Source organism: Hypanus sabinus, chromosome 1 (assembly GCF_030144855.1).
Source record: "Hypanus sabinus isolate sHypSab1 chromosome 1, sHypSab1.hap1, whole genome shotgun sequence".
In the NCBI taxonomy this organism is placed as follows: Eukaryota; Metazoa; Chordata; class Chondrichthyes; order Myliobatiformes; family Dasyatidae; genus Hypanus; species Hypanus sabinus.
This window is the reverse complement of record NC_082706.1, coordinates 43141322-43165774: the sequence shown is the minus strand read 5'-3', so window position 1 is coordinate 43165774 and position 24453 is coordinate 43141322. Positions and strand designations below refer to the sequence as shown.

At 51.2% G+C, this 24453-nt stretch overlaps 1 protein-coding gene across 4 annotated transcripts; it reads left to right on the top strand.

Moving 5' to 3' along the window:
- The first annotated feature begins 1240 nt into the window (after nucleotides 1-1240).
- LOC132393321 (nephrin-like) lies at nucleotides 1241-24426 on the top strand. Of its 4 annotated transcripts, none has more exons than XM_059968397.1 (15): nucleotides 1241-1373; nucleotides 2710-2829; nucleotides 4308-4502; nucleotides 5955-6077; nucleotides 6638-6769; nucleotides 14691-14772; nucleotides 15527-15630; nucleotides 18554-18675; nucleotides 19342-19513; nucleotides 19849-20006; nucleotides 20106-20241; nucleotides 21081-21205; nucleotides 21545-21713; nucleotides 22767-22896; nucleotides 22982-24426. In XM_059968397.1, the coding sequence occupies exons 1-15, from the start codon at nucleotides 1355-1357 to the stop codon at nucleotides 23244-23246; spliced, it is 2052 nt and encodes a 683-aa protein (XP_059824380.1). In that variant the 5' UTR covers nucleotides 1241-1354; the 3' UTR covers nucleotides 23247-24426. The 4 variants fall into 4 exon arrangements, with proteins under 4 accessions (XP_059824380.1, XP_059824371.1, XP_059824391.1 ...); XM_059968388.1 differs by having other exon boundaries at nucleotides 4305-4502; XM_059968408.1 differs by having other exon boundaries at nucleotides 1247-1373; nucleotides 2624-2829; nucleotides 4305-4502; nucleotides 22982-24425.
- Nucleotides 24427-24453: the final 27 nt, after the last annotated feature.

Here is a 24453-nt window from a genome sequence, read left to right as displayed (position 1 = left end):
TAAAACCGAAGCTGTAACTGAGGGAGTGTGTGGATCGGGTGCCGATCGAGCGGACTGCTCTGGACTGGATGGCGAGCTCCTCATCTCTGGAGGATAGGATTTGGGATATTGGATTATGCAATATCCAATATTTTGGGTCGAGACCCTTCGTCAGGACCGGAAATGTTGACTGTTTCTTTCAACGGATGCTGCCTGACCTGCTGAGTTCATCCAGCTTTTTTGTACGTCTTGATTTGACCACAGCATCTGCAGTGTACTTTGTGTTTACGTTAACAAGGCTGTTTTGGGACATCGGAAGAACACAAGGAATGGGAGCAGGAGTCGGCCAAATGGCCTGCCGAGCCTGCTCCGCCATTCAACAGGGTCACATCTGGCCTTAGCTCCACCCGTCTCCCTTTCCCCCAGAACCCTTCATTCCGCTGCTAGGCAAACATCTATCTGACTGTGTCTTAAATCGGGGTTAACATCACTGCCTTACGCTGTGAAATTTGTTCACCCTTTCCACTTCTGATCCCTGGATGAAGGCAGGAACATTTAAAATCCATGTGGACAGGTGCATGGACAGGAAAGGTTCAGTGGAACTGGGGCAAACCTGGGCAAATGGGACTGGCTTGGTGGGCACTGTGGTCAGCTTGGACTAGTTGGCCAAAGTGGGAGTGATTGTTGGAGCCACACTCACCCAGGCAAGTAGGGAGTGTCCCATCAAATTCCTGACGCGTGTGCTGACCGTACACGAACCTGAGCCTGTCTCATGGGGGGGAGGGGGATAGGGGGGCAAAGGGAAAGGGAGAGTGAGGAGGGAGGGGGATAGGGGGGCAAAGGGAAAGGGAGAGTGAGGAGGGAGGGGGATAGGAGGGCAAAGGGAAAGGGAGAGTGAGGAGGGAGGGGGATAGGGGGCAAAGGAAAAGGGAGAGTGAGGAGGGAGGGGGATAGGAGGGCAAAGGGAAAGGGAGAGTGAGGAGGGAGGGGGGAGGGGGATAGGGGGCAAAGGGAAAGGGAGAGTGAGGAGGGAGGGGGGAATGGGCCAGAGGGAGAGAAAGCAGGAGAGAATGAGAACAAAAGATGGAGAGGAAGGGAAGAGATAAAACAAACAAGAATGTCTGAGAAAGAGAGTTTGAGGGAAGATGAGACAAAGAAAGAAAGAAAAGATGGAGGGGAGATGAGTAGAGAGTGCAGGGGGCAGTGGATCAACAGTTCTTTCTTGCTGAACATTCCTTGTATATTCGTGTTTTATTAACATGGGGGAGCTGCTTTTCCGAGGCAGCAGCTGGCTCCCGTTGAGAGAAACCCCTCCCAAATGTGTCAGAGGCAGGCTGAGCTCACAGGAGGGCAACCGCTCGGCTGAGATCGAGAGATGCCAGCAGAGAGAGCAGGTCAGTGGGCTGCAGGGGTGGGGGCAGATGAAGGGTGAGGGAAGGAGATGGAAGAGAGGGTTTGGGATAGAGAGAGGGAGAAGGAGTCAGAGGGGAGAGGGGGTGGAGGGAAGAAGGGACCAAGGAGGAGATGAGTGAAAAACGGAGGATAGGGGTTGTGGAAAGTATAAGGAAAGAGGTGAGATGGCAGAGAGAGAGATAGAGGGAAGGAGAAGAGAGCTGGATAGACGGAAGAGGAATGAATATAAGGATGGAGGGAGGGAGAAAAATAGAACAAGGTGATTGTGTGTGTATGAAAGAGACAAAGAGAAGACAAGAGAAATAAAGCGAGGGAGAGAAGGACAGAGAGAGGAGACATAAGGAAAGAAGGTATGAGAGAGTATTGAGGATATCGGGAGATGAGGAAGATGGAGAGGCAGACAGGAGAGGAGGAGATGAAGGGAGAGAACAAGGACAGAATGTGAAAGGGAAGGGGAGAGAAGAGAGCAAGGGGATGAGGGTCAGAGGGGTTGGGCTCGGGAGCTGATGGGGACCGGTTCACTCTGAGAACAGGTGGCTCGGATCTGAGTTGAGGGCTGATGTGAGCTGGGGGTTCAGAGAGGGATTGGGAGGATTAAGCAGGCCAGCGACGGAGAGAGCAGTGAGAAATTTCTGAGCAGGAGGCGAGATGGTTGAAATTCCCTGAGCGAGAGTGGGAGGAGATCTAATTAACTGTAGATAAGTTCTGTGTGATGTGGGGTGATGGGATGAACTGTCGTGAACTCGGAACTATCTGGAATGGACCCTGTACCTGCGCATATCTGCACAAACTGATACTCACACTCACTCACACATGCGTAGACCCTCACTGGAGGGGATGGGTCCAGAAGACAGACAGACAGACATGCACACACACACAAAACTACTCGTGTGCAAGCACACACAGGGCTATGCCTTGTAGGCGGGGAGGGTGGTGGATGTGGAATGCATGGACTTACTCCTCCTAGGTAAGTGGGAGTGTCCTATCACACTCCTGACCTGTAGAGGAGGGAAAGGCGATGAGAGTGTTAGGGGATGGGTGCCAGTCTCTGACCTGCTCCTGTGGCCACCGTGTCTGATCTAGTGGTGGTGACCCTCCACTTTCCTCAGGTAGGAGGGGAGCCTGAGTAATGGGAAATGGCTGGGGAGGACCGCAGGGAAATATTCCATGCGAGGTGGGGCTGGACATCACCACACTCTAACAGGCGATCAATCCTCCTGTCTCCAAGCAGCTGAGGGACGTGACAAAAACTTCCACCAACTAGGGTCAGCAACTTTGGAGTTTTTCGAGTCTTGCTGATTGGCCCTGTCTCTGCAGATTCTGGCTCCTCTGTCAGAAGCTTCACCCTGAACCCTCCTGGGACGCCGAGGCCTGCACTCCAGCTCAGGGGGATGAAGGCCTGGCTGGTCTCCCTGCTACTGGTGGTCGGACATAGAGGTGGGTCATGGACCTTCCACTCACAATCCACACCCCCACCCCTCCCACTACTGAGGCTCGGCCAAGCCAGAGACCAGGCTGGATAATTGAAACTAGGCCATTCAGCCCAATGGCTTGGTGCTAGCTCCTTAGCAAAGATATCCAACCCATCCAAAATATTTACAGAGGTACATATTCCAAAAGCAGTCCCAACTCCTTCATGCCAACTACGATTACCATATGATCTAGCCCTTTTATCCCTCTAAACCTTCCCTATCCACATACCTGTCCAATTTCCTTTTCAATGTAATTAATGTACCTGCCTCAACCACATCCTCTGACAGCTCGTGGGTGAAAAAGTTACACCTCAGGTTCCTATTGAATCTCCTTCTCACATTAAACCCCTGCCCTCTAGTACCTGATTCCCGAACCTGTGAAAAAAAGGCTGTCTGCATTCATCCTACCCGTACCCCTCCTCATTTTATATATCTCTATAATGTCAAACCTCAGGCCATCCCACATTCCCCTGCACTGCAATGAAAATTGCCCAACCTGCCCACCCACGTTCCATAATTCAGGCCCTCAAGTCTTGGCCAAAACCTTGTAAATCTCCCCTGCACTCTTTGCTGCTTAACAATGCTTTTCTAGGGCTGGGTGACCAGCGCTACGCACAATACTCCAAGTGTGGCCTCACCAACGTCTTGTACATTAGTCAGACACAAGGTGATACTCAAATCACACACTCCCAGAGTCAGACAGAGTGACACTCCCTCCACACCGTCCCATCACACACTCTGGGGGTCAGACACAGAGTGAAGCTCCCTCCACACCGTCCCATCACACACTCCCAGAGTCAGACACAGAGTGAAGCTCCCTCCACACCGTCCCATCACACACTCCCGGGGTCAGACACAGGGTGAAGCTCCCTCCTCACCGTCCCATCACACACTCCCGGGGTCAGACACAGAGTGAATCTCCCTCCACGCCGTCCCATCACACACTCCCAGGGTCAGACACAGAGTGAAGCTCCCTCCACACTGTCCCATCACACACTCCCGGGGTCAGACACAGAGTGAAGCTCCCTCCACACCGTCCCATCACACACTCCCGGGGTCAGACACAGAGTGAAGCTCCCTCCTCACCGTCCCATCACACACTCCCGGGGTCAGACACAGAGTGAATCTCCCTCCACGCCGTCCCATCACACACTCCCAGGGTCAGACACAGAGTGAAGCTCCCTCCACGCCGTCCCATCACACACTCCCGGGGTCAGACACAGAGTGAAGCTCCCCCCACACCGTCCCATCACACACTCCCGGGGTCAGACACAGAGTGAAGCTCCCTCCACACCGTCCCATCACACACTCCCGGGGTCAGACACAGAGTGAATCTCCCTCCACACCGTCCCATCACACAGTCCCGGGGTCAGACACAGAGTGAAGCTCCCCCCACACTGCCCTGTCAGACACAGTTTCCTCTGTCCTGATTCCTCTCAGCAGGAACCGCGTCGAGGCAGATGTTCAGGAAGGAACCAGAGAACAGGACCTCGATCGAGGGTGAGACAAGTTTCCTGGAGTGTGAGGTCGAAGGTGCCTCTGGTCCTGTCCAGTGGGTGAAGGATGGGCTGCTGCTGGGGCCAGATCGAAACTTGCCGGGCTTTCCCCGCTATCGTATGTTTGGTAACCAAGCTGCAGGTAAAGACGCACAGTCTGACAAAAGACCATTCCTTATAAGAGCAGAATTAGATGTTTTGACTCATCGAGTGTTCCCCTCCATTCAATCATGGCTGAATTTTTTACCAATCTCATCCTCCCACCTTCTCCCCTTAAACTGTAACTCACCACCGATCAAGAGCCTGTCAATATCTGCCCAAGTTGAAGATTTAAAATCGAAGATCTTGATTCAACACCCAGTGACTTGGTCTACACTGTCAATGAGTTCCAGAGATTCACCACCATTTGGCTGAAGCAATTCCTTCTCATCTCTGTTAAAGGGACAGGCCTTTATTCTGAGGCCGTCCCCTCTGGTCCTAGACTCTCCCACTGATGGAAACATCTTCTAACCAGGCCTATCATTATCCGGGAGATTTCAAAGCAACCCCCCACCATTCCCCACGTCCTTCTGACCTCGACAGACCACAGGCATCAAATACTCCTCATACATTAAGCCTTTCAGTTTTGGAATCTATGTGTGAACATCCTTTGGACCCTCTCCAGTGCTACAAATCCTTAGATACAAGGCTCAGAACTGCTGACAATGTTCTAAGCATGGTCTGGCCATCAGCTTACAATTAGGAGCAGGGTAGAGATGCAATGGAGGTATCCTGACTCTGGCCTGGTGTGGAAAAGGCCACTCGGTGGTGGATAGAGCCCAGTCCATCACCGGCAAAGCTTTCTCCACTATTCAACACACTTACACGGAGAACGGACCCAACTTCATCAAGGACCTCCCTCAATCCAGGCCATGCCTCTTCCTACTACCACCATCGGACAGGTAGTGCAGGAGCCTTAGGCCCCACACCAGCAGGTTCAGGAACAGTTAATACTGAAATAGCATGGGTAACCTCACTCACCTCAACACTGACCTGCAGCCTAATTTAAGATTCTTCACAACTCATGTTCCCAGTATTATTTTTATTTGCATTTTGTCTTCTTTTGCACGTTGGTTGCTTTTCAGTCTTTGATTATGTAGAGGTTTCATAAATTCTATTGTAGTTTTATTTTCTCATAAATGCCTGCAAGAAATTGAATCTCGAGGTAGTTTATAGTAACTTTGGTGATAAATTTATAAAGCCTCAGCATTACGTCCTTGCTTTTATAGACTAACCCTCTCTAAATAAAGGCAGACATCCTGCAGGTTAATCTTTTGGGAATTCGGCACGAGTCCCTTTGCACCTTCAATTTCTGAATTCTTTTCCCCGTTTAGAAAATAGTCTTGCACCAGAGTGCACAATTCCACCTGCCACTTCTTTGCCCTTTCTCCTACTCTGTCCAAGTCTTTCTGCGGACTTCGATTCCTCAACACCACCTGTCCCCAGCTATCTCGCTGTGGTCTCTGAACGTTAAGCTGCCACTGACATACCGCCACCTCCCCCCAGATGGGATGGTGCCAGGCCGCTCTAACCTCTGACCCCTGATCATCCCCAGGGGTGTTTGACCTGCAGGTGGACAGGGTGAGGCTGGAGGACGAGGGGAGTTACCACTGCCAGGTTGGGCGGTCGGATTCCGGCCCAGGACTCATCTCCCGAACTGCCTGGCTCCAGGTCCTGAGTGAGTATTGACGGGGGTGGGGGAGTATGGGTAGGGTCTCCCTCTCTCAAAGGGGGATGGGTCAGAAGTCCACACACTGACCTTCATTGGGGGACAGGAGACACGTACAGTCGGGTGGTGGGGGTGGGGGAGTCTCAAACACACACACAATCACGATTAGCTATCTCATACACCTTCTGGCAGAGAGAAATCGAGGTGTCTGAGAACAGAAATGTTGGAAAACCTCAGCCAGTCAGTATCTGACTTGGCCAGAATTTTCCATTCTTTATTTTGCATTTGCTTTAATTTTCTGTCTGTCCAAACCTTGCAGGAAATAAAGAATTTGGCTTCAAACTGCAGCACCATCTACTGATAACAGCAGGGTTATTTTTTGCAGAGAGTTGTAGAGAAATTAATGGTTTGACATTCAGTCATTTGACAGCCCTGTTCCAAGTTCAAACAGGGATCGGTTGTGGGATCATGTGTTCTCTGAATGATCTGGGATATAATTGTCACTGTAGGATTCTTGTGTCTCCCTATTGCTTCTGTCTCCTCCAGTAACTAAAGCAGTCTCTCTGCAGTACCCCCGAGAGGTCCTCATTTCCAGGAGCTGGCGGTAGGGGACATCCCAACCTGGGTGGCCGGAGAGGAGTATTCACTAACCTGTGAAGCACAGGACTCGAAACCTGTGTCCAACATCACCATCATGAAGGGTAAGGGGGAAAGGGATAAGGGTAGAATGAGACAGGTTGAGATTGGGGAGAGAAGTGAGAGTGTGGGGAGGAAGGGGAGGGAACCAAACCCTCCCTGGCATATCAAAACTCACCCCTCTAAATCACCTCTCACTCACCTTAAACCTGCACCCCCTCGTGTTTGGAAACATCTACCGTGCGAAAAGTTTTCCAAACCTACACCACTCGTAACTTTATGCCCCACCTGCAGGTCTCCCAGCAGCTTCTGACGCTCCGCGGAAAGCAGGCTCAGCCTGTACGAGCCCTCCTTGTAATTAAAGTCTGGTGTCACAGGAACTGTCACTATCAGAGAGTCTGGTGTTCCAGGAACCTCACTATCAGAGAGTCTGGTGTCACAGGAACTGTCACTATCAGAGAATCTGATATCACAGGAACTGTCACTATCAGAGAGTCTGGTATCACAGGAACCTCACTATCAGAGAGTCTGGTATCACAGGAACTGTCACTATCAGAGAGTCTGGTATCACAGGAACTGTCACTATCAGAGAGTCTGGTATCACAGGAACCTCACTATCAGAGAGTCTGGTATCACAGGAACTGTCACTATCAGAGAGTCTGGTAACACAGGAACTGTCACTATCAGAGAGTCTGGTGTCACAGGCAACCTCACTATCAGAGAGTCTGGTGTCACGGGAACCTCACTATCAGAGAGTCTGGTATCACAGGAACTCACTATCAGAGAGTCTGGTATCACAGGAACCTCACTATCAGAGAGTCTGGTATCACAGGAACTGTCACTATCAGAGAGTCTGGTATCACAGGAACTGTCACTATCAGAGAATCTGATATCACAGGAACCTCACTATCAGAGAGTCTGGTGTCACAGGAACTGTCACTATCAGAGAGTCTGGTATCACAGGAACCTCACTATCAGAGAGTCTGGTATCACAGGCAACCTCACTATCAGAGAGTCTGGTATCACAGACAACCTCACTATCAGAGAGTCTGGTATCACAGGAACCTCACTATCAGAGAGTCTGGTGTCACAGGAACTGTCACCATCAGAGAGTCTGGTATCACAGGAACCTCATTATCAGAGAGTCTGGTGTCACAGGAACTGTCACTATCAGAGAATCTGATATCACAGGAACCTCACTATCAGAGAGTCTGGTGTCACAGGCAACCTCACTATCAGAGAGTCTGGTATCACAGGAACCTCACTATCAGAGAGTCTGGTGTCACAGGAACTGTCACCATCAGAGAGTCTGGTATCACAGGAACCTCATTATCAGAGAGTCTGGTGTCACAGGAACTGTCACTATCAGAGAATCTGATATCACAGGAACCTCACTATCAGAGAGTCTGGTGTCACAGGCAACCTCACTATCAGAGAGTCTGGTGTCACAGGATCTGTCACTATCAGAGAGTCTGGTGTCACAGGAACTGTCACTATCAGAGAGTCTGGTATCACAGGAACTGTCACTATCAGAGAGTCTGGTGTCACAGGAACTGTCACTATCAGAGAGTCTGGTATCACAGGAACTGTCACTATCAGAGACTCTGGTATCACAGGAACTGTCACTATCAGAGAGTCTGGTATCACAGGCAACCTCACTATCAGAGAGTCTGGTATCACAGGAACTGTCACTATCAGAGAGTCTGGTATCACAGGAACCTCACTATCAGAGAGTCTGGTATCACAGAAACTGTCACTATCAGAGAGTCTGGTATCACAGGAACTGTCACTATCAGAGAGTCTGGTATCACAGGAACTGTCACTATCAGAGAGTCTGGTATCACAGGAACTGTCACTATCAGAGAGTCTGGTATCACAGGAACCTCACTATCAGAGAGTCTGGTGTCACAGGAACCTCACTATCAGAGAGTCTGGTATCACAGGAACATCACTATCAGAGAGTCTGGTATCACAGGAGCCTCACTATCAGAGAGTCTGGTGTCACAGGCAACCTCACTATCAGAGAGTCTGGTATCACAGGCAACCTCACTATCAGAGAGTCTGGTGTCACAGGAACCTCACTATCAGAGAGTCTGGTGTCACAGGAACTGTCGCTATCAGAGAGTCTGGTGTCACAGGAACTGTCACTATCAGAGAGTCTGGTGTCACAGGAACTGTCACTATCAGAGACTCTGGTATCACAGGAACTGTCACTATCAGAGAGTCTGGTATCACAGGAACTGTCACTATCAGAGAGTCTGGTGTCACAGGAACTGTCACTATCAGAGACTCTGGTATCACAGGAACTGTCACTATCAGAGAGTCTGGTGTCACAGGAACTGTCACTATCAGAGACTCTGGTATCACAGGAACTGTCACTATCAGAGAGTCTGGTCTCACAGGAACTGTCACTATCAGAGAGTCTGGTATCACAGGAACCTCACCATCAGAGAGTCTGGTATCACAGGAACTGTCACTATCAGAGACTCTGGTATCACAGGAACCTCACTATCAGAGAGTCTGGTATCACAGGAACTGTCACTATCAGAGAGTCTGGTGTCACAGGAACTGTCACTATCAGAGACTCTGGTATCACAGGAACTGTCACTATCAGAGAGTCTGGTGTCACAGGAACTGTCACTATCAGAGACTCTGGTATCACAGGAACTGTCACTATCAGAGAGTCTGGTCTCACAGGAACTGTCACTATCAGAGAGTCTGGTATCACAGGAACCTCACCATCAGAGAGTCTGGTATCACAGGAACTGTCACTATCAGAGACTCTGGTATCACAGGAACCTCACTATCAGAGAGTCTGGTATCACAGGCAACCTCACTATCAGAGAGTCTGGTGTCACAGGAACTGTCACTATCAGAGAGTCTGGTATCACAGGAACTGTCACTATCAGAGAGTCTGGTGTCACAGGAACTGTCACTATCAGAGAGTCTGGTATCACAGGAACTGTCACTATCAGAGAGTCTGGTATCACAGGAACCTCACCATCAGAGAGTCTGGTATCACAGGAACTGTCACTATCAGAGACTCTGGTATCACAGGAACCTCACTATCAGAGAGTCTGGTATCACAGGAACTGTCGCTATCAGAGAGTCTGGTGTCACAGGAACTGTCACTATCAGAGAGTCTGGTATCACAGGAACCTCACCATCAGAGAGTCTGGTATCACAGGAACTGTCACTATCAGAGAGTCTGGTGTCACAGGAACTGTCACTATCAGAGAGTCTGGTATCACAGGAACTGTCACTATCAGAGAGTCTGGTATCACAGGAACTGTCACTATCAGAGAGTCTGGTGTCACAGGAACTGTCACTATCAGAGAGTCTGGTGTCACAGGAACCTCACTATCAGAGAGTCTGGTGTCACAGGAACTGTCACTATCAGAGAGTCTGGTATCACAGGAACTGTCACTATCAGAGAGTCTGGTATCACAGGAACCTCACTATCAGAGAGTCTGGTATCACAGGAACTGTCACTATCAGAGAGTCTGGTGTCACAGGAACCTCACTATCAGAGAGTCTGGTATCACAGGAACTGTCACTATCAGAGAGTCTGGTGTCACAGGAACTGTCACTATCAGAGAGTCTGGTGTCACAGGAACCTCACTATCAGAGAGTCTGGTATCACAGGAACTGTCACTATCAGAGAGTCTGGTATCACAGGAACCTCACTATCAGAGAGTCTGGTGTCACAGGAACCTCACTATCAGAGAGTCTGGTATCACAGGAACCTCACTATCAGAGAGTCTGGTGTCACAGGAACCTCACTATCAGAGAGTCTGGTGTCACAGGAACTGTCACTATCAGAGAGTCTGGTATCACAGGAACCTCACTATCAGAGAGTCTGGTATCACAGGAACCTCACTATCAGAGAGTCTGGTATCACAGGAACTGTCACTATCAGAGAGTCTGGTGTCACAGGAACCTCACTATCAGAGAGTCTGGTATCACAGGAACTGTCACTATCAGAGAGTCTGGTGTCACAGGAACTGTCACTATCAGAGAGTCTGGTGTCACAGGAACCTCACTATCAGAGAGTCTGGTATCACAGGAACTGTCACTATCAGAGAGTCTGGTATCACAGGAACCTCACTATCAGAGAGTCTGGTGTCACAGGAACCTCACTATCAGAGAGTCTGGTATCACAGGAACCTCACTATCAGAGAGTCTGGTGTCACAGGAACTGTCACCATCAGAGAGTCTGGTGTCACAGGAACTGTCACTATCAGAGAGTCTGGTATCACAGGAACTGTCACTATCAGAGAGTCTGGTATCACAGGAACCTCACTATCAGAGAGTCTGGTATCACAGGAACCTCACTATCAGAGAGTCTGGTGTCACAGGAACTGTCACCATCAGAGAGTCTGGTATCACAGGAACCTCACTATCAGAGAGTCTGGTGTCACAGGAACTGTCACCATCAGAGAGTCTGGTATCACAGGAACTGTCACTATCAGAGAGTCTGGTGTCACAGGAACTGTCACCATCAGAGAGTCTGGTATCACAGGAACTGTCACTATCAGAAAGTCTGGTATCACAGGAACTGTCACTATCAGAGAGTCTGGTGTCACAGGAACTGTCACTATCAGAGAGTCTGGTATCACAGGAACTGTCACTATCAGAGAGTCTGGTATCACAGGCAACCTCACTATCAGAGAGTCTGGTGTCACAGGAACCTCACTATCAGAGAGTCTGGTGTCACAGGAACTGTCACTATCAGAGAGTCTGGTATCACAGGCAACCTCACTATCAGAGAGTCTGGTGTCACAGGAACCTCACTATCAGAGAGTCTGGTATCACAGGAACCTCATTATCAGAGAGTCTGGTATCACAGGAACCTCACTATCAGAGAGTCTGGTGTCACAGGCAACCTCACTATCAGAGAGTCTGGTATCACAGGAACCTCATTATCAGAGTCAACATCAGATTTATTATCATTGAAAGTATGTTGGATTTTTGCTCTCGCAGTAGAAGAAAATAATAAAAAAAAACATAAAGAAAATGAAAAGTAGATTAGAGAGATAATTAAATAGATTGATAGATAAATGATAAATACTGTAGACAGATATATAAATAATTTGAGGGATAGATGGATAGATAATTGATATATAACAGTCAAGTCACTTTTTATTGTCATTTCGACAATAACTGCTGGCACAGTACACAGTAAAAATGAGATGCTTTCAGGACCATGGTGTTACATGAAACAGTACAAAAACTACTCTGAACAATGTAAAAACAACACAGAAAAAACTACACTAGATTACCAACCTACCCAGGACTGCATAAAGTGCACAAAACAGTGCAGGCATTACAATAAATAATAAACAAGACAATAGGTACAGTAGAGGGCAATAAGTTGGTGTCATTCCAGGCTCTGGGTATTGAGACTGATGGCTTGGGGGAAGAAACTGTCACATAGTCTGGTCGTGAGAGCCCGTATGCTTCGGAGCCTTTTCCCAGATGGCAGGAAGGAGAAGAGTTTGTATGAGGGGTGCATGGGGTCCTTCACAATGCTGTTTGCTTTGCGGATGCAGCGTGTAGTGTAAATGTCCGTGATGGCGGGAAGAGAGACCCCGATGATCTTCTCAGCTGACCTCACTATCCGCTGCAGAGTCTTGTGATCGGAGACGGTGCAATTTCCGAACCAGGCAGTGATGCAGCTGCTCAGGGTGCTCTCAATACAACCCCTGTAAAATGTGATGAGGATGGGAGGGTGGGAGATGGGCTTTCCTCAGCCTTTGCAAAAAGTAGAGACCCTGCTGGGCTTTCTTTGCTATCGAGCTGGTGTTGAGGGACCAGGTGAGATTCTCCGCCAGGTGAACACCAAGAAATTTGGTGCTCTTAACGATCTCTACCGAGGAGCCGTCGATGTTCAGTGGGGAGTGGTCGCTCCGTGCCCTCCTGAAGTCAACAACCATCTCTTTTGTTTTGTTCACATTCAGAGACAGGTTGTTGGGTCTGCACCAGTCCGTTAGCCACTGCACCTCCTCTCTATAAACTGACTCGTCGTTCTTGCTGATGAGACCCACCATGGTCGTGTCATCGGCGAACTTGATGATATGGTTCGAGCTGTGTGTTGCAGCACAGTCGTGGGTCAGCAGAGTGAACAGCAATGGACTGAGCACACAGCCCTGGGGAGCCCTCGTGCTCAGTGTGATGGTGTTGGAGATGCTGCTCCCAATCCGGACTGACTGAGGTCTCCCAGTCAGGAAGTGTAGGATCCAGTTGCAGAGGGAGGTGTCCAGGCCCAGTAGGCTCAGCTTTCCAATCAGTGTCTGAGGGATGATTGTGTTGAATGCTGAACTGAAGTCTATGAACAGCATCCGAACGTATGTGTCTTTTTTGTCCAGGTGGGTTAGGGCCAGGTGGAGGGTGGTGGCAATGGCGTCATCTGTTGAGCGGTTGGGACGGTACGCAAACTGCAGGGGGTCCAGTGAGGGGGGCAGCAGGGTCTTGATATGCCTCATGACGAGCCTCTCGAAACACTTCATGATGATGGATGTGAGTGCAACAGGACGGTAGTCATTTAGGCCAGACGCTGAAGACTTCTTCAGCATGGGGACAATGGTGGTGGCCTTGAAGCATTTGGAATGGTGGCACTGCTCAGGGAGATGTTGAAGATGTCAGTGAGAACTAGCTGGTCTGCACATCCTCTGAGCACTCTGCCAGGAATGTGGTCTGGTCCAGCAGCCTTCCGCGGGTTGACCCTGTTGTTGGGGCTGCATTGTCGCCTGCTCTGAAGGCGGAGTCACTGGTCCTCAGCAGCGCACACACCTCCGCGGTCATCCATGGCTTCTGCTTTTTTTTATTAAACAAAATATACTTTATTCAAAAATAAAATTATATACAATAAACCATTCATGACTTTCAATCCTTTCCAACTGTTTCCATTGCTGTCTTTTCATTTTCAGACTCTTCGCCACCCACGTGGCACTCTGTTATACCATATTTACATTCCCTTGTTCAGGGGTATACACCCTGCCCCTCTACCCTTCAACTCCCACGGGAGAAGGACCCTAGACTGTGGTTCTTCCCCACCGGGCCCTTGCGGTGGCTGCACCGAGTTTGAGTGCGTCCCTCAGCACGTACTCCTGCAGCTGAGAATGTGCCCGTCGGCAGCATTCCCCCACGGACATCTCCGTGTGCTGGTAGACCATCAAGTTTCGGGCCGACCAAAGAGCGTCTTTGACTGAGTTGATGATCTGCCAGCAGCACCGGATGTTGGTCTCGGTGTGCGTCTCCAGGAACAGCCCGTAGATCAGAGAGTCCTCTGTCACGCAGCTGCTGGGATGAACCTCGACACTGCCCCTTCCATCCCCCTCCACACCTTCTCCGCGAACCCACAGTGTGCTTCTGGTTTCTGGTTAGCGCGTGTCTTGGACACAGTGACGTTGTCGATGCACTTGCTGATGCAGCTGCTCACTGATGCTGTGTACTCCTCTAAGTTGGTAGAGTCGCCATCGGTTGCAGCCTCCCTGAACATGTGCCAGTCAGTGTTCTCAAAGCAGTCTTGCAGAGCAGAGATGGCTACTGTTGGCCAGGTTTTCACCTGCTTCTGAACTGGTCTGGAGCGCCTGACGAGCGGTCTGTATGCTGGGATTAGCATAACAGAGATGTGGTCTGAGTAACCGAGGTGGGAGCGGGGATCTGCCTGGTACGCGTCGGGGATGTTTGTGTAAACAAGGTCCAAAGCATTACTTATTGTTAAGTAAGACTTAACAATAAATTAACAAATACAAAATAAATACACTGTAGTGAAAAAGTGAATTAGCAAGGTCAGTTCATAGACTGCACAGAAATCTAATGGTGGATGGTTTGGATGTACAGCACAGACACACTGTGATGACCAGAAACGGCCTCTCTTTACTGTAACCTAAACCCCAGAGCACCCTCTGTTTTTTTGCTTTAGGGAGCATGTTTCCAGCATTTACAGAAGTTTGCATTTGCCTGACATGTTTCTACTCACAGGGGACAAGGTCGTGACTCCAGCAGAGATCTCTGTTAAACAAGGTTCAAACCAGAAAGTCTTCAGTACGCTGTCCACCATCAGGTGAGCTAAGATCAACAGATGGCAGCGTCCAAACGATCGCGGGTCAGATACAGGGAGATGCTATCTCACACCGTCCCATCTTATAGTCTCGAGGTCAGACACAGAGGGAAGCTCCCCCCACACCGTCCCATCACACACTCCCGGGGTCAGACACAGAGTGAAGCTCCCTCCTCACTGTCCCATCACACACTCCCAGGGTCAGACACAGAGTGAAGCTCCCTCCTCACCGTCCCATCACACACTCCCGGGGTCAGACACAGAGTGAAGCTCCCTCCTCACCGTCCCATCACACACTCCCGGGGTCAGACACAGAGTGAAGCTCCCTCCTCACCGTCCCATCACACACTCCCGGGGTCAGACACAGAGTGAAGCTCCCTCCTCACCGTCCCATCACACACTCCCGGGGTCAGACAGAGTGTGAAACTCCCTCCTCACCGTCCCATCACACACTCCCGGGGTCAGACACAGAGTGAAGCTCCCTCCACACTGTCCCATCACACACTCCCGGGGTCAGACACAGAGTGAAGCTCCCCCCACACCGTCCCATCACACACTCCCGGGGTCAGACACAGTGAAGCTCCCTCCTCACTGTCCCATCACACACTCCCGGGGTCAGACACAGAGTGAAACTCCCTCCACACCGTCCCATCACACTCTCCCGGGGTCAGACACAGAGTGAATCTCCCTCCACACTGTCCCATCAGAGTCTCGGGGCATAGCCAGTACCTGTCACTGGGTTATTGTGTGTCTGCAGTTTCATTGCAAAGGTTTCGGACAATGGCAAGGAGATGAGATGTTCAGCGATGAACCCAGCTCTGGACGATCCCCGGGTTACGTACTTCACCATGAACGTTCTATGTGAGTGTCTCCTGATCGGACAGTCGGTCACAGAAAGAGGAAAGTACACTGGATCAATACATGTGTTACACATCTAACCCCCACGTTACACTGGCACCACCGTGTCTGTGCTTTGTCACATAAAGGGAGTTTAAAGGTAGAGAGGGTTTCGGAACTCGGTTAGAGTAATGCGTGTCACCCAGGTTCAACCCCTGCTGCTGTCTGTGAGGAGTTTGCACGTTCTCCATGGCCGCCTTGCGCCTCCGTTTCCTCCCGGTTAGTAGGTTAATTGGCCAGCGCGGACTTGCTGGGTCACATGGGATCGTTGGGCAGGAGGAGCCTGTTAACGCACTGTATCTCTAAATATAAATAACTATTTTATAATTCCTTCATAAAAAACAGGTCCTTCTGTGCTGAAGGAATCAAACGCCTCAGTAAAGTAAGTCCTTCTGGCTAAATGATGTCCATAACCCTCATTCCCCGCACACCCATGTGTCGTATCTGCCCCAACCACCCCCTGGCAGTGCACTCCACCCCCTGTGTGGAAAACAAACTTGCCCCACACATCTCCTTTGAACTGTCCCACTCTCACCTTAAATGCACCCTCTGGTGTCAGGCACTTCAACCCTGAAGGAAAAGACACTGGCTGTCTGTTCTATCTATGCCTCTCATAATCTCATAGACGTCTGGCATTAGAATTTTCAACCCTGGGAAATAAATACTCCTCCATCTGACTTGGTAGATTACTTTGTTAAGCTGGTTTATTATTGTCACCTGCACCGAGCTCTGGTGAAACGTTTGCCTTGCACGCTGCCCACACACATCAGATCATCGCACAGTCCGCTGAGGTAGAACAATGGCAGAATGCAGAATAAAGTGTAACAGTGCCAGAGAATCGCAGTGCACGGTCGTAACGAGTTAGACTGTGAGGTCAAGGGTCCATCCAGGGAACCACTAAAGCGGCGGGGTGGAAGCTGACCTTGAACCTGGTGGGACGTGCTGTCAGACTTTCGTGTCTTCTGCCCGAAGGGGGAGAGTGTCTGGGGTGAGAGGGGGCTTTGATGACGTTGGTGGTTTTGCAGCATAGGCAGAGTCTGTGGGGTTTCCCAGGAAATGCCGAGCTGCGGCCAGCGGTCCCCCGCTGGTCCTCGTGGTCGCCAGCAGAGCGGTTGCTGCACCAGTCCGTGATACATCCCGGCTGGATGCTCCCCGCGGTGCATTAGTGAAAACTGGTGAGCGTCAACTGGGACATTCTGAATTTCTTTAGCCTCCTTGGGAAACAGAGGCGCTGGTGAATTTCCTTGGCTGGATTGTCTACGTGGTTGGACCAGAACAGACTATCAGTGACGTTCACTCCTAGGAACTTAAAACTCTCTACCCTCTCGACACGTTGTGGACGGAAGCCGTGCACCGCCCTCCTCCTGCAGTCAATGAGCAGCTCTTCTGTTCTATGACATTTGTAGTCATGACACCTTGTTACTGGACTCAGCGTATGTGATCTGTGTACAGCCTGAGATTTGCCTCCTTACAGGCAGCCACAAAGCAAAGAACCCCATTAAAAAATAAGACTGTCAAACACCCAAAAAAACCCAAACTGAGCAAGCAACATGCGGAACTGAAGTTCACGGGAGTGAGTCCAGGGCCACCGCGGATCCAGGGGCCCACTAGTTCAGGCCGCAGCCTCGGCTCGGCGAAGAGTCGAGTGAACACCAGCCCAGCCCTCACCTCCGGCCCCGACTCCCTGACCAGCAGGTCGCTCCTCGCACGTGGGCCCCACCGCTAAGATTTGACCTGCAGCTGACCTTTCCAATCAGGCCTGGCGCCCAAGTCAGTCAAGTATTTGGTTTGTTCCTCGCTCAGCCACCTTGACCCTGCCTTGCCTTGGTTCTGCCATTCCGAATCGGCTCCAAGTCCGCCCCTGCGCTGGCTGTATATCGGCTCATTGCCTGCTGTCGGACCCAGGCCCCGCTGCCTCGATTCGGTCCGTACACGTTGCGCCACCACCATCCTGCACCTTCCGTTCTCGCCCCGGAAATGCCAGGTCGCTCAGGCAGTTCAAAAGCTCAACTCTGGAGGGAAAACTTACAGGCTAGTGATTGTTCACTAGAAAAAGTGTGCTTCATGGAGCTGTTAGTAGTTTTGTTTGCTGCCAGAAAGTCGTCACTGTGTTTCACTGGCCCGCCTTCAACTGGAAGATCTCTATATTTTTATCTCCACTAGAGGAGAGGATCTGCTGGTGGGATTAACACTTCTGCAGTGCCTCTGCTGACCCCGTGTTTTCCTTTGACTCTCTGCCCTCCTGGAGATTTGCATTAGTGTAGGAAGCAGACCCTTTGGCCCATCGTGTCTGAGCCTACTGTCAGCCGAGCATTGGCACTGATCCCGTTTCATCTGTCCCCACCTCCCCAGGTTTGACTCCCGACCCCTCACTCACACTCGTTGGCTAGTTAACCCACCCCATACATTGTGCTACTGGGGGAAGGTGGCAGGAGAGCGGAGCAAAGTACGATTTCATCTGTTTCCCCTGTCCCTTCATTTGGCTGACCACTTTGTTCCTGACCCTGTGACCTCTCTGATCCAGCCACTGGACTCTGTGATGCCTGCTTTCCTCTTTGACCCTGTGACCTCCTCGAATTCAGCTCTCCATGACCCTTCTCCTTTTTCCTCTGACCCTGCGACCCCCTCTTTCAACTCTGTGATCTCATGAGTCTTCCCATTTCCTTTCTCACCTTGTGACCCCTCCCTTTGGCTCAGTGACCCCATGACCATTCCCCGGTTCCCCTCTGACCTGTGACTGCCCTTTCATTCCACCACCCCATGAACCCTTCCTTCTCTCTGACCCCATAAACTTCCTCATTCATTCTGCTTTAAACCTGTAGCTTCAGTGTGTCCATTGACCTTTAACCTTTGCATTCTGACCTTGCTGTGTGCTCTTTTACCTCAGTCCCCCCACAGAAGCCGAAGATCAAAGGTTATGATGGGCAGCCAGTGAGAGCGGGAACAACCCTTGAACTGACCTGCATTTCTGGAGGAGGCAACCCATTGGCCACCCTCCACTGGCTTAAGGTGAGAGGCAGCCTGTCAGAGAAGACAAGGCATACAGCTAGATAGTGTAGCCAATCACAGGGGGTAGTTGTGCTGTGAGAATGAAAGGCACCGATCGCAGATGGGAGACCGTTATGACAAAGGAGGTGCAACCAATCTGGGGGGGAGGGCGGGTGGCAGAGGGGAGTCACAGCCAATCACAGAAGTTAGATCCACAAGGAAAATTACAACCAATCACAGAGGACAGAGAGTTACAGCCAATCACAGGGGACAGCTGTGTAGTCATCCAATCACAGACTGGCCTCCTTACCTCCCCTCTGGAGACTATGAGCAAGATCTGCAGGAGGTGTATGGTCGTTGGTGGGAGATGACAAGCAGGGAGGAGATGGGCTGAAAGGCCTGCTTCTCTGCTGATGTCCCTGTGACCGGACAACTGGGATTCATTGAGTTACAGCCAGGGAGCGGCAATCACTGTGGTCCATCTTGGAAAGGGCTCTGGACCTGAAATCTTCACTGCTGCCCCTCCCTGCCGCATTTGGGCCTTAGCTTCAGGCTTCCTGACTTTGTGGTTTTCCCAGCCTGGGAAGTGGGATCGAGATGGGAAGGAGACCCTCAATGTGTTCTGTGTTCTACGTGTCTGTGGTAGTGACTCTCAGTGTATGCATTGTGTTGTGTAAACACACTCAGGGAGACACAGTTCTCTCCATGATCTGGGAGACAGGAATGAAAAAGGGGCCAGCAAGGAGCGTGCTGTCCTACCCTGTGACGCCGGGCGACAACAGAGTCAATCTCACCTGTGTGGCTAGCAACCAAGTGACAGTGGAGCCACTGAAGACCAACGTCTCTCTCCACGTGGTCTGTGAGTGCAAATCTCTTCCACACTCATCTCTCTGTCTCTCCCCTCCATCCATCCTTCTTTCTCACAGTCTTTCCCACTGTCTCTTCATCTTGCTCTCACTCTCACACGTGCACACTTTATCTCTCACACTCTCTGTCTCTCTCCCTTTCTCTCTCTGTCCCTCTCTCTCCATCTTTCCATCTCTCTCCCACTCTATCTCTCTGCCTTCTCTTCGTATCTCTCTCTCTCTCTCTCTCTCTCTCACTCTCTCTCTCTCTCTCTCTCTCTCTCTCTCTCTCTCTCTCTCTCTCTCTCTCTCTCTCACACACACTGACCCAGCCTCCATTTACCCTCAGACCCACCGGAACGAGTGCTGCTCACTGGAACACCCCAGGCCACAGAGGGCAGTGAAGTCTCTGTGTCCTGCCAGGCCTCCGCCAGTAATCCCCCTGCACGACTCCAGTGGTGGGCTATCGGCATGGAGTTCAACGTGACTGAGGTCACCTACCCAGAGGTCAGTCAGCGCGAGAATCCCCCCCCCCCCACCTTCTCACCGCCCGTCCCACCGTGGCCCCTCGTTCCCTCACCACCTCTCTGTCCACCCCCTCCCCAGGGCACCGGATGGTCCACAACTTCCAATGCCACCTTTGTGGCCCAGCGCTCAGTGGATGGGACAAGCCTGGTGTGTGAGGCGCTGAACGAGGCCTTAGCACTGGCCACCAGCACCAGTGTCATCATCTCTGTCTTCTGTGAGTCCCAGAGGGTCAGGGGTCAGTGTGTGTGTGTGTGTGTGTGTGTGTGTGTGTGTGTGTGGTGGGGGGTGGGGTATGAACATTGGGTTGCGGTGTCCCACCTTGCCCAGCAAATCCTCTGGCCTGGGAGCTCGTGCTGGGCCACAGGCTTCAAGCCCAACACCTGTATTGAGGCCTCCCCCTCTACACCAGCCTGAATTCCAGACCTCGGGCTTGTCCCTGGGCCTCCTAGATCTGCAATGAGCCACTGGGTCTCCACTTCCAGGATGGGCCTTAACAAAGCCTCAGTCTAGCCAGGGCTTGGGACATAGGCCTCCGTCAGGCACCAGGCTTGTTTCTCTGCATCAGACCCCAGGCCTGCAGCTCCTGTGTCCCATCCTAGGGCCTCTGTACTGGTGCCCAGGGTTCAGACAGTTCTGACTTGTGGATTTGAGTCTCGGTGTTAGACTGTCAGGACAGGCCTCAGGCGTTGAACTCTTGAGTTCGGGTCCTATCTTCGGCTCCTTGTCTTATTTCAAAAGTGTGTGCCTGGGTGGCTTTTGGGTTAAGCCTGAGGTTGCAGGTTTGGTGTCTCTTTCTTTTGTCAGACCCATCTTTCCATTTTTTTTATGCACCAGATCCAGCACACCAGGTTTTGTATTTGACCCATGTTTCTAGGTTTTCTGTCAGACCTGTGCGTTTTGATCCACACACATTACACCGGGTTTTGTACCTCACCCTCAGAGGGGGTTAGGGTTACTTGAGGAGGGTGACCCGTGGTGAGTTAGAGGGGAGGGGTGTCTGTGAGCAGTTCGGGGTGGGAGGGATTCTACTGACCTCTGACCTCTCTGGGACAGACCCGCCCGAGAGGATCTGGATCCAGGGGCCACCCAAGGGTGCTGTGTTCCAGACTGGGACCTCCGTCACGTTGAGCTGCTTCGCCAGTGGGGGAAACCCGCTGGCAAACCTCAGCTGGGCCAAGGTAAGGAACCGGGAAGGTGCTGGACCTATCTGACCCCTGCTCCTGACCCATGACTTCTAAAACCAGACTAGCCCACCTGGCCCATGACATCTGAACCCAAAATTACCTCTTTGAGCCCTGCTCCTGACCCATGACCTTTGAACCCTGACTTGCCTCCCCAGAATTCTCGCCCTAAGTGTACACACACACACACACACACACACACACACACACACACACACACACACACACACTTTGCACAGACTCCCTGGACTGCATCTACCTCGTACACAGAGGCGCCCACCTCGCCCATCCCCACTCGGTGCGCGGTTCACCTCAGACGCTGTGTTTGTTGTTGAGGGGGAGGAGCCGGTGGGGTCAGCGGTGGAGCAGACTCTGGGCAGGCTGGCCATCTCGAGGCTCACCATCGTGACACAGCCCAGCGACAACCAGGCGGAGTACCGGTGTAACGCAGCGAACCAGGCCAGCGAGGGCGCACTCAGTGCGCGCACCTGGGTCGGTGTGCAGTGTAAGTCTCAGAGGTGGGGGGAGAAAACACACACACGCACACAGAAACACACACAGACACTCAGACACACTCACACACACGCGCGCACATACACACACACACAGACAGACACACAGACACACACTCACAGACACACACACACAGACACACACCCACAGAAACAGAAACACTCAGACACACACACACACACACACACACTCAGACAAACACACACTCACACAAACACACACTCACACACACACTCAAACACACACACAGAAACACAGACAGACAGACACACACACAGACACTCAGACAGACAGACAGACACACACACACACACACTCACACTCAGACACACACTCACAGAAACAGAAGCACAGACACTCAGACAGACAGACTCACACACGCTCGTGCGCACACACACACACACACACACTCAGACAAACACACACACACACAGAAACACACACAGACACACACACACACACACAGAAACAAACACTCAGACACTTTGACAGACACACATTCACACACACAGACACTCAGACAGACAGACACAACACACTCTCACACACACAGACACTCAGACAGACACACACACTCACACTCAGACACGCACTCACAGACACAGACACACATACAGATACACACTCACAGAAACAAACACAGACACTCTGACAGACACACACACACTCACACACTCACAGACACACACACAGACACTCAGACAGACACACACACACACTCACAGAAACAAACACTCAGACACTCTGACAGACACACACACACACTCACACACTCACAGACACACACACACACACACACACTCACACACTCACAGACACACACACACACACACAGACAGACACTCAGACACACACACACACACACACACACACACACACACTCACACTCACACTCACACTCACAGAAACACTCAGACACTGATGCTCATAGTCACATTCGGACTCGAGCTCAATCTCACAGCAAAACAGACGTATGCAGGTACACACACTCACTCCCACCCCACCACCTCGGACTGACTTCAGCAATCCCGGATCAACCTGCTAGTTGCTCCATTATCCTTGGGGATCGAGGCTCCAGCCACGCCTATCCGCGAGGGAGAGAATTTCACGCTGGTCTGCCGAGCGGGGGAGAGTAATCCAGCCGTCCGCATCTCCTGGGTCAGGAACGGAGAACGGTGAGTCTCAGAACATCAACGTCCTCACCGTCTCTGCCACACCAGGACGTGGCCTATAACTGGGTCCTCTCTCCCTCCTCTACAGGCTGCGGGGTGATCGGTCGTGGATGGAGAGGGGTATTTTTGGAGGCTGGATCTGCACCTCCACGCTCACCTTCCTGGCTTCGGCCCGTCATGATGGGGAACAAGTCCGGTGCCAGGCCTTCACTCCCCTGCTGCAGGAGATCACCAACACCTTCCACACAATACACATCTGCCGTACGTCACCTTCAGCCCCTGACAGCCTTCCCTACCATCCCGGACTCTCGCCCTCGATCAACCGCCTCTGGCTTCTGGACCATCACCCCTGACCCGGTCACTCTTCTCATGACCCCTGACCTCTGACCCTCTGGCAACCTCCCCCATCCTGGATCCATCTCCCCTGAACCTTGACCCTCCATCAACCTCCTGCTGACCCCAGATCCAGAATGAATGACATCTGACCCTTGATCAACCTCCCCTGACCCCTGAACTCTCACCCATGATTCTTGACTCTCATCACTGACCTCTAATCCTCAGTCAACATTCCCCTAATCCCTAGATGCTGAACCAATTAACCCAACACAAACCCCAGATGTTCACCTCTGACCCTTAGTTACCCTCCACCTAATCCTGAACTCAATTAACCTACCTCTGACTTTGACACTCAGTCCTGACCCTTGACCTTCATCGACCTCCCTATCCTTGGACTCTCACCTCTGAGTCCCAAACCTCATCATCATTCCCCAACCCCTGGACACTTACTCTGACCCTCAGTAAAACCCATAGAAACATAGAGAACCTACAACGCAATACAGGCCCTTCGGCCCACAAAGTTGTGCCGAACATGTCCCTACCTTAGAAAATACTTGGCTTTCCTATATCCCTCTATTTTTCTAAGCTCCATGTACCTATCCAAAAGTCTCTTAAAAGACCCGATCGTATCCGCCTCCACCACCGTCGCCGGCAGCTCATTCCACGCACTCACCACTGTCAGCGTAAACAACTTACCCCTGACATCTCCTCTGTACCAATCCCCAGCACCTTAAACCTGTGTCCTCTTGTGGCAACCATTTCAGCACTGGGAAAAAGCCTCTGACTATCCACATGATCAATGCCTCTCATCGTCTTACACACCTCTATCAGGTCACCTCTCATCCTCTGTCACTCCAAGGAAAAAAGGCTGAGTTCACTCAACCTATTCTCATAAGGCATGCTCCCCAATCCAGGCAACATCCTTGTAAATCTCCTCTGCACCCTTTCTATGGCTTCCACATCCTTCCTGTAGGAAGGTGACCAGAACTGAGCACAGTACTACAAGTGGGGTCTGACCAGGATCCTATAGAGCTGCAACGTTACCTCTCGGCTCCTAAATTCAATTCCACAATTGATGAAGGCCAATACACCGTATGCTTTCTTAACCACAGAGTCAACTTGCACTGCTGCTTTGAGCGTCCTATGGACTCGGACCCCAAGATCCCTCTGATCCTCCACACTGCCAAGAGTCTTTCCATTAATACTATATTCTGTCATCGTATT